The sequence below is a fragment of the Sardina pilchardus genome, chromosome 10, assembly GCF_963854185.1.
Source record: "Sardina pilchardus chromosome 10, fSarPil1.1, whole genome shotgun sequence".
NCBI lineage: Eukaryota > Metazoa > Chordata > Actinopteri > Clupeiformes > Clupeidae > Sardina > Sardina pilchardus.
Window position 1 is genome coordinate 33,488,161 of NC_085003.1, and position 11,332 is coordinate 33,499,492.

General features: G+C 47.3%; 1 protein-coding gene across 3 annotated transcripts; it reads left to right on the plus strand.

Annotated features, from left to right (window-relative positions):
* Nucleotides 1-831: 831 nt before the first annotated feature.
* On the plus strand, nt 832-9,805 carry parp16 (poly (ADP-ribose) polymerase family, member 16). Of its 3 annotated transcripts, none has more exons than XM_062547961.1 (7): nt 832-1,109; nt 2,894-3,090; nt 3,435-3,572; nt 5,142-5,348; nt 5,924-6,095; nt 7,400-7,544; nt 8,448-9,805. In XM_062547961.1, the coding sequence occupies exons 2-7, from the start codon at nt 2,902-2,904 to the stop codon at nt 8,581-8,583; spliced, it is 987 nt and encodes a 328-aa protein (XP_062403945.1). In that variant the 5' UTR covers nt 832-1,109; nt 2,894-2,901; the 3' UTR covers nt 8,584-9,805. The 3 variants fall into 3 exon arrangements, with proteins under 3 accessions (XP_062403945.1, XP_062403946.1, XP_062403947.1); XM_062547962.1 differs by having other exon boundaries at nt 839-889; XM_062547963.1 differs by lacking the exon at nt 832-1,109 and adding an exon at nt 2,607-2,722.
* Nucleotides 9,806-11,332: the final 1,527 nt, after the last annotated feature.

Sequence of the window (11,332 nt, forward strand, 5' to 3'; positions counted from 1 at the left end):
CAAATCTCGGAGACGCTTTGAGGTATTGAGACCATATTTGGCGGCATGATTTTGGACACCATCCAAAGTAGCCTCAGTAAATGTGTTGTAATTTGGCCACTAGGGGGCGCCGCAATTAGCAAAAATGCATTTTGGCTCATATCTCTTTACGTCTTTGGGATGACATCTACATTTTTACATTGGAGGTGCTCTGGGCCATACCACTGATGAATCTAGGCAACTTGTCAGGTCAGTGTAAGAATTCGGCAATCGAGGGCAACGCCGCCAAACTCGAAGCAGCTTCGCGTCTTGGCCAAACTTTGGCGCTTTGACCTGAGGACAAGCGGTCGTGTCTCCTACCGGGCGCTGTCGTGGCGCGTCTGAGCAAGCACACTTCGCACTTTCCCACCGGGAAATGCATTCTAGTTTATTTTGATACATTTTTTGGCTGCTGTATTTTGTATCTTATTTTGATACATTTTAAAGGTGGGTATTTGGTATTTTATTTGGAAATACATTTTGATGTATTTGTGCCCATCCCTGACCCTTCTGCAATTTATTTTTTAATCTGTTAGCATAAACAAGTGTAATTAATTTAAGTCAGTGTTTAATAAAGTAATTGGTCTCCAATTATCTAGCAGTTTGGGGTCTTTGCCATGTTTGGGAATTAAAGTTATAATACCCTGTTTCATGGTAGTTGGGAGATGTATGAGTATGAGCTCCAATAAATAACAATAGGGGCATCAACGTTTCATCCACTGCAACAGGTGGCGACATACGGCTGCATAACACAGCACACTCGTGCTACGTTGGAGGAAGTGCTATCCGCATGCGCAGTTAGAAAACCGGTTTACAAGCTTAGCAAGCTGGCTAAATGCCATCAGATGCCAGCTGAAGTTGCCAGAATTCGGTAATGACTTCAGAAATATTAAATGAAACAAAATACTGAGCAGACGCTCTATATAGCCTTTATCTAAACATTTTAATAAGTCTGCCTAGAGCTACATCAGGCGCTCCCTGGCGACAGAAGGTTAACGTTACTGATGCTGATGGAGAGAGTTGAGAAACCCCTGTTGGAGTGAACTTCAGATACAACACGCAAACTATTTATGTCTGAGGTCCAGAGGCAGGTGCGTTTCGGCTTTAAGTTATACACCCTATGTCGTCTGGAAATGCTGTAGATGCTGGTTAGTTTATACAGCAGCCATCTGCTAATCTCGAGATAAGAGGCATTCAGTTACTATTGCGCTAGCTAGCTTGTCAATAATGTCATCACCTGGAATGCAAGATAGCTCGGTAGCTGGTTAGCATATCTGCAACATTGTGAACTTGCATTACAATTCCTCAAACTTGTGGCCTAAATTCCATGCAGTCTGTGTAACAAGTTATATCAAGAACTTGGGGACTTGCGTTGGCTAAGATGTATAGCCTAGTATTCACCACAGGTGAATGCTTCTGAACAAGTTTCATAGTCAGGTAGCAGCTAGGTTTGCTGTACAGGTATGCCGCGGCTGGCATCCTGGGTTCAGAAAGTTAAATAGTTAACACAGGTGATAACATTTATTAGTTAGCCTACCTGCCTGCTAGTTAGGATCAGCTGGTTTGCTCTCAGAGTCCTGAAATGTATTCCTGCTCTGTTTTATATGTGTAGGTGTCGAGAGAACATGAAGTCAGTTGGTCCGCCTTATCATGTTCCTCCTGACACTAAAGTTATCTCTGTTGCATGGATATTTATGGAGGGCTATCAAGAGGGGTGGTGGAGATTCCATAGGGCAGCGGTTCCCAAAGTCCCCCCCCCGCCGCGTGTACCACCTTCTACATCCTGGCTTGGCATCCTGACCGCGTACCCCCACCGCCCGACACATTAAAACGTAACGACATCAATTCCAGGCATCATGTTTAATAAGCCGCCCTTAAGTGAAGTAAGCCTACAATAGACAGAGAAGGTTACAGCGGAGCTTGAAGGATCTTTGATATAGAGTTTACAAATGATATCCTTTCAATTCACGTTTCCATATCATTATAACCTGATGCGAAATTATTTATTTATTCATGAATTAATTACAAAATATTTTAAAACTAACTTTTTTAACACCTCTCCACCATAGCCCTTTTCATCTTGCATATCCCCTGGAAGCTGCTCACGTACCACAGTTTGGTAATCCGTGCCGTAGAGGGTATGGAGTGCTGAAAGGGGAGGGTACATAGACATATAGACATACTGTATACATCTATGGGAGGGCATCCATACACGTGTGTGGGAGAGCTGTTATGTGTGCAGGAGAGCACGTATCACTGCAGATGGAAATGGGAGTCTGTGCAGCGCTTGGAATGTTGGGGCTTTTCATAGCTTTTCTCATAGTGCTACTCACAACTAGTCTTGCTGATCCCTCATAGCTTTTCTCATAGTGCTACTCACAACTAGTCTTGCTGATCCCTCATAGCTTTTCTCATAGTGCTACTCACAACTAGTCTTGCTGATCCCTCATAGCTTTTCTCATAGTGCTACTCACAACTAGTCTTGCTGATCCCTCATAGCTTTTCTCATAGTGCTACTCACAACTAGTCTTGCTGATCCCTGACTTACCTCCTGAACGTGCCGGCTGAAGTGTCCACGACCAGGGCAACCTTGACCGGGACAAAAAGGGGCAGGACATCCCCGGCTGCAGAACCCCGTACAGACACGACATCCCCAGCTGCAGAACCCCGTACAGTTGCACTCAGTGATGCACTTATTCCTACGGTTCTCTACCTTTTCAGTTCCCACTAGAATTGCTGTTAAAATTGCTTTAAAACTTACAATGTTTTCAATGATGTAAGTCGCTTTGGTTAAAAAGTGTCAGCCAAATGTAATGTAAAGATGATGTTGGTCTGACGTCTGTGTGTGTGTGTGTGTGTGTGTGTGTGTGTTCAGGGTTGGCCATGCACCCTCCTCTGCCCCCCTCCAGCGTGCGTGAGCTGGTGCGCTCGTGCCTGCAGCGTGACCCGGTGGCGGCGGATCTCCGGCTCAGCCTCTTCCTGTCCGCCGTGCAGAGCTACAAACGCGACTCTGTGCTCCGCCCCTTCCCCCCCCTCTACCTGACCGGCGACACCAAGGACTTTGAATCGCTGGTGGGTAGTGCAGCAGGGACCAATTACATTTCAACAATTACAGGGACCAAGTGGCATGTGTGTGTGTGCGCGCGCGCGCTTACTGTAGATAATAATAATGATGTGTGTGTGATCGATGATGTTGAAAGTCATGTGAATGACGTGTTCTGTGGCTGATTATAATAGATGTGGCGTGTGTGTGTGTGCGTGTGTGTGTGTGCGTGTGCGTGTGCGTGTGCGTGTGCGTGTGCGTGTGTGTGTGTGTGTGTGTGTGTGTGTGTGTGTGTGTGTGTGTGTGTGTGTGTGTGCGTGCGCGTGCGTGTGTGTGTGTGTGTGTGTGTGTGTGGGTGTGTGTGTGTGTGTAGCTGAAGGATGCCAGCTCGCTGCCCGGTGTGCGGGAGCTGGTCCGGCTGAACGCGGGTCAGGATGATGCCCAGCTGGCGCTGACCCACTGGGTTCTGTCCTCCAAGAGCTTCGCCATCAAGACCCTGCAGAAGGAGGAGGTAGGCACACGTATACATCACCTACACATCACCTACAGTCACGTATACATCACCTACAGTCACGTATACACCACCACCTACAGTAACGTATACATCACCACCTACAGTCACGTATACATCACCACCTACAGTCACGTATACATCACCACCTACAGTCACGTATACATCACCACCTACAGTAACGTATACATCACCACCTACAGTAACGTATACATCACCACCCACAGTAACGTATACATCACCACCCACAGTCACGTATACATCACCACCTACAGTCACGTATACATCACCTGCAGTAACGTATACATCACCACCTACAGTAACGTATACATCACCTGCAGTAACGTATACATCACCACCTACAGTAGCGTATACATCACCACCTACACGTATACATCACCACCTACACATCACTTACAGTAACGTATACATCACCACCTACACGTATACATCACCACCTACACGTATACATCACCTACAGTAACGTATACATCACCACCTACAGTAACGTATACATCACCTACAGTAACGTATACATCACCACCTACACGTATACATCACCTACAGTCACGTATACATCACCACCTACACGTATACATCACCTACAGTAACGTATACATCACCTGCAGTCACATATACATCAACACCTGCAGTCACGTATACAGAACACTGCAGAAGGAGGGGGTAGGCATACGTATACATCACCTACAGTACAGTCACATATACATCACCTACAGTTACGTATACATCACCACCCACAGTCACGTATACATCACCACCTACAGTAACGTATACATCACCACCTACAGTAACGTATACATCACCACCTACAGTAACGTATACATCACCACCTACAGTCACGTATACATCACCACCTACAGTAACGTATACATCACCACCTACAGTAACGTATACATCACCTACAGTCACGTATACATCACCACCTACAGTAACGTATACATCACCTACAGTCACGTATACATCACCACCTACAGTCACGTATACATCACCACCTACAGTAACGTATACATCACCTACAGTCACGTATACATCACCACCTACAGTAACGTATACATCACCACCTACAGTAACGTATACATCACCACCTGCAGTAACGTATACATCACCTACAGTCACGTATACATCACCACCTACAGTAACGTATACATCACCTACAGTAATGTATACATCACCACCTACAGTAACGTATACATCACCTACAGTAACGTATACATCACCTACTCTCTGCTCTCTGGGCCTGTAGTGCTGACATGGTCTTAAACTCGGGCCGTGTGCTTTACTGGTGCGGAACAATCTCTGCCGTGTGTGTGTGTGTGTGTGTGTGTGTGTGTGTGTGTGCGCTAATGGTGTGGTGACCCTGAGTCGCTGGTGACTCCTGCTGTTATGTGTACACTCTACAGGGGGAACAGCTGGGTCCGTTCCCATACTCAACTCTCTTCTCTTCTCTTCTCTCTATCTGTGTGTGTGCACTTGTACACGTGTGTGTTTGTATGGCTGGATGTGTGTATGTATATGTACATTGTACGTGTGTGTGTGTGTGTTGTGTAGTATGCCAGACTCTGTAACCTGACGGAGAGCTCAGAGGTGTCTGCTCCGGTGCCGGACTTCCTGTTTGAGGTGGACTACTGTGAGCAGATGACCTCACGCTTTGAGAAGACGCGTGCAGGACGTGACATCATCCACGCCTTCCACGGCAGCCGCCTGGAGAACTTCCACTCCATACTACACCACGGCCTACACTGCCACCTCAACAAGGTGCACACACACACACACACACACACACACTCCATACTACACCACGGCCTACACTGCCACCTCAATAAGGTGCACACACACACACACACACACACACACACACACACACACACACACACACACACACACACTCACACACTCCATACTACACCACGGCCTACACTGCCACCTCAATAAGGTGCACACACACACACACACACACACACACACACACACACACACTCCATACTACACCACGGCCTACACTGCCACCTCAACAAGGTGCACACACACACTCACACACTCCATACTACACCACGGCCTACACTGCCACCTCAACAAGGTGTGTACACACACACACACACTCACACACTCACACACTCCATACTACACCACGGCCTACACTGCCACCTCAACAAGGTGTGTACACACACACTCACACACTCCATACTACACCACGGCCTACACTGCCACCTCAACAAGGTGTGTACACACACACTCACACACTCCATACTACACCACGGCCTACACTGCCACCTCAACAAGGTGTGTGTGTGTGTGTGTCTGTGTGTCTGTGTGTGTGTGTGTGTTTGCAGACGTCTCTGTTTGGAGAGGGCACCTACCTGACCAGTGACCTGAGCATGGCGCTGCTGTACGGTCCCCATGGCAACGGGTGGCGGGAGAGCCTGCTGGGGCCGCTGCTCAGCTGCATCGCCCTCTGTGAGGTCATCGACCACCCCGACGTCAAGTGCCAGGTGAAGAGGAAAGGTAAGGCCTCACCTGCGCAGTGCGCACACTACACACCTGGCTGTGTGTTCTTCACCTGCAAGGGCTACACCCGAGGTGCACTCAAATTTTGTAAACAGTGGCCAACGTTCGTGGTGAACATGTTTTCTTTGAACAGTTTCATTTGAACGTTTTGGTGTAATATAATAATAATATTCCATTCTGACAGTAATTGCATTGTTGCGTTCGTCAAACTCACGTCCAGTTCCACTGTAGGTCCGCGGAGCACCACCTCCTCAGACCGCTTGCGATTGTTAGCAAACATTCGCCAAAAACTCAAGGCTAACGGAATACTGTTTGCGAGTGTTCACGAACGTTCCCCTATGTTTGTGAACTTGAACGCACCTCTGAAACGCACCTTCTGTGCTGCGTTTCTTAATTGTGCTGCGTTCCTTAAAGGGACACTTCACCGATTAGCATTAAGCTTTGTATCTTTAGAAAACCAGTCATGTTTTTGAATGGTCGTGCATCATTCCCTCAGTTTGCCTTGAGATGGGAGAAATACGGATTTCGATGTTGGACTTCCTGCTTTCAATGATGTAAAAATCATAATTTTACATCATTGAAAGCAGGAAGTCCTATTCATGTGCTGCGTTCCTTAATTGTGCTGCGTTCCTTATTGTGTTTCGTTCATTAATTGTGCTGCGTTCCTTAATTGTGCTGCGTTCCTTATTGTGTTTCGTTCATTAATTGTGCTGCGTTCCTTATTGTGTTTCGTTCCTTAATTGTGCTGCGTTCCTTAATTGTGCTGCGTTCCTTATTGTGTTTCGTTCCTTAATTGTGCTGCGTTCCTTATTGTGCTGCGTTCCTTTATTGTGTTTCGTTCCTTAATTGTGCTGCGTTCCTTAATTGTGCTGCGTTCCTTATTGTGTTTCGTTCATTAATTGTGCTGCGTTCCTTATTGTGTTTCGTTCCTTAATTGTGCTGCGTTCCTTAATTGTGCTGCGTTCCTTATTGTGTTTCGTTCCTTAATTGTGCTGCGTTCCTTATTGTGCTGCGTTCCTTTATTGTGTTTCGCTCCTTAATTGTGCTGCGTTCCTTAATTGTGCTGCGTTTCTTAATTGTGCTGCGTTCCTTATTGTGTTTCGTTCATTAATTGTGCTGCGTTCCTTAATTGTGCTGCGTTCCTTACTGTGCTGCATTCTTTATTGTGCTGCGTTCCTTACTGTGCTGCGTTCCTTACTGTGCTGCATTCTTTATTGTGCTGCGTTCCTTAATTGTGCTGCGTTCCTTACTGTGCTGCGTTCCTTACTGTGCTGCGTTCCTTACTGTGCTGCGTTCCTTAGACGCAGAGGGTGTGGACCGGCAGCGTGTGCGTGCGCGGAACAGTGAGGGGGGCGACGTGCCGGAGAAGTACTTTGTTGTGACCAACAACCAGCTAGTGAGGGTCAAATACCTGCTGGTGTACTCCCAGCAACGCCACAGAACCAGGTGAGTGTACACACACACACACACACACACACACACACACACACACACACACACACAGAGCTAGTGAGGGTCAAATACCTGCTGGTGTACTCCCAGCAACGCCACAGAACCAGGTGAGTGTACACACACACACACACACACACACACACACACACACACAGAGCTAGTGAGGGTCAAATACCTGCTGGTGTACTCCCAGCAACGCCACAGAACCAGGTGAGTGTACACACACACACACACACACACACACACACACACACACACACACACACACACACACACACACCTAGTGAGGGTCAAATACCTGCTGGTGTACTCCCAGCAACGCCACAGAACCAGGTGAGTGTACACACACACACACACACACACACACACACACAGAGCTAGTGAGGGTCAAATACCTGCTGGTGTACTCCCAGCAACGCCACAGAACCAGGTGAGTGCACACACACACACACACACAGACACACACACACACACACACACACACACACAGAGCTAGTGAGGGTCAAATACCTGCTGGTGTACTCCCAGCAACGCCACAGAACCAGGTGAGTGTACACACACACACACACACACACACACACACACACACACACACACACACACACACAGAGCTAGTGAGGGTCAAATACCTGCTGGTGTACTCCCAGCAACGCCACAGAACCAGGTGAGTGTACACACACACACACACACACACACACACACACACACACACACACACACACACACACACACTGATTATCAATATGCAATTAATACAATTACAACTATTTCATTTAATTACACTGGAATGTCTCAATATGCATGTCTCAATGTCTCAAATAGCAAGTACTTGATTTCAAGTGTGTGTGTGTGTGTGTGTGTGTGTGTGTGTGTGTGTGTACGTGTGTGTGTTGGCAGACCCTCTGCGGTGCCTTCGTGGCTGGTGCGTCATCACTTCTTCATCATGATGAGTCTCTACCTGCTGCTCCTCATCCTCATCGGGGCCTTCAACTCCTCCACATTCCAGAACCTCTGGCAGCGCGCCTTCCGATGACCCGGACCACACACACACACACACACACACACACACACACACACACGCTGACCAGTTCACACATAGACACACATATGCATATGCACAAACACATATACAAACACACATTGCATGCATAAAGCATTTCACACACGATACATACACAGTACACACACGCAGCCTACAGATGTCTCTCACACACACCTCTCATCTAAAGTGCCTTCCGCCTCTATACACACTTATACACACACACACACACACACACACAGCCTCTGTGGCCGCTGCTCTGGATTGTGCATCCTATTCCACATCACAGTCGCCCGGCCACGTTCAACATCACAGCCGCCCGGCTACGTTCAACATCACAGCAGCCCGGCCACGTTCAACATCACAGCCGCCCGGCTACGTTCAACATCACAGCAGCCCGGCCACGTTCAACATCACAGCAGCCCGGCTACGTTCAACATCACAGCAGCCCGGCCACGTTCAACATCACAGCAGCCCGGCCACGTTCAACATCACAGCCGCCCGGCCACGTTCAACAGACGCTCGGAGCAGAGGAGCAGCGCACTCACTTGCACAGAAGTAGTTCTGCGCTGCGCCGTATCAACGAGAGAATTCTGTTTTATCATTTTAAAAGCATTCTGTTGCTCTAACTTTAGGTGACAAGTGATCACTCTTGCAGCTGCTCCCCCAGATAGTCATGTCTGACTACACAATACCAGATAGTCATGTCTGACTACACAATACCAGATAGTCATGTCTGACTACACAATACCAGATAGTCATGTCTGACTACACAATGCCAGATATAAACACGTCAAGTCATGCTACAGATTACAGATAGTGATTATATTTCTAGAATATGTAGAAATCATTTGAGTACAGCTGAGATGTGGAGCTGAATTGTTTTGGGGTTCATGAATATCATGCTTACGGTTTATATTTTAAATTGCTCTTTTAATTTCGCTCTGAATTACTTAGTTAACAGGCCCTTGCAGTGGGGACCATGAGAGCATTTACTATGCGCTCATTATATAGTATATCGTGCAGAAGGTAAATGGAGGGAGAGGGGTCTGGGTAATCCCAGTAAAACCTGTATATTTTTACTGTCAAAATAATCCCAGTAAAACCTGTATATTTTTACTGTCTTCATTTCCATTGCTACACAGATGTAGTCCTCCTTTCAAAGAGAACATGTCTGCTCTTGGACACAAAGACTTGAATAAACTCTGGAAAACTCCTCCGCTCTTCTGACCGTCATGTCCCTGTCTGTCCCTGACCTCGTTTTCCCTTTGTCAGTTGGAGAAGATTCTAGAATCCCAGCACTTCTCAGTGTCTCTCACACACACACACACACACACACACACACACTCTCACACACCACACACTGCATGGCTGCAGCAGAGCCACATGGCAAATGTCATTTTCTGTTCTGCAGCTGGATGTTAAGAAGACATTATCTCCCGCGCCCAGGCCAGTAAAGTCAGTGTCGTGCTGTTTCTAGTATTAGGCTACTTCTCCATTGTGCTGCGGGATTTGTAGCGTTACGTATTCGAAGCTCACTGTGGTCTTTGCGACACCTGACCTGGATGTGTCCTGATATCGGCGCTCATATCAGTCAAAAACAACAGCGGCGATAGAAGCCACCGATAGACGCTGATAAGGGCCGCGGCATCCTTTGATGGCGATAGCCTACTACGCGTGTGCGCGGTGGAGTCACTAGCTGCCGGTTATAGGCCATGTGCCAATGTTTATGTCGCTTGCACACACGAGTGGCCAGTCAGGGCATGGCAGAAATGAGGCACTACAAACTACTGGTAAGCTTTACTTGTATTCTATATTTGAACCGCAGTGACAGAGAATCGAGTGGTTTGCATGGGCAGGTGTGCATTGAGCCCTTTGTTGTCTGTCTGAAAGGGCCATTTATTTTGTGACTAGATGATGTCGAAACGGTTAACGCTGCTATGAGTCAGGACCGAGCTCAATAACAAAGCACCCTCTGTCCCGTCTCCAAACAGGTGAAACCACCTAATTCCTCTTAAACACATAAATCAATAAAGTTGTATGCGATGGGAAGAGCTTTATGGGAATTAACCGTCTCCTGTCAGGGCTTTACATCAAAAGGCAGGAACACACCAGCCCATTGTGAGTTATGACTGGCCCATAAAGACTCATTACTCAGTAACCAGGTGCCTCATTATATATAACGTCCTTACGCACAGATGTGTTCTTAGACCGCGCGTAAATCCGTGCCCGCGCTCATATTTATAAAAACCGTGGAACGTGGAAAAGTGCCTAGGCTATGTCTACGTCAGTTTCCAACCTGACGTATGACCAGTTAGGCTTCTACAAGTAATCTGAGGTCCTTGTGCGACGAGCTTTCAAAATTCCAAAACCAACGATCTCATTTCTTCATGCATGACCACGATCATCAGCACACGGTTTGGGCGCAGTTCATGGTTGACATGGGAGAACTAGGCTAGCCTTCCTAGGAAAGAAAGTGTCAAGTTCCCATCCACGTTATATGGACCATAATGTCCAAGTGCGCTCGTTTAGGAGAACATCTGACATTTGCGTGCATGATATTCCCAGCCCCGCAACAGAAAGGTAACATTTGAATGTAGGCTATATGGACAGGTGTTTTTGCATTATATTACATTACCAAGGGATAGAAGTTATGCTCTGAAAGCAGGGCTTCACATCTTCATATTAAGAGTGGCGGCCCAGTTGCATAAGGAGTTGCAGCGCGCGCACCTGTTCGCTCTAC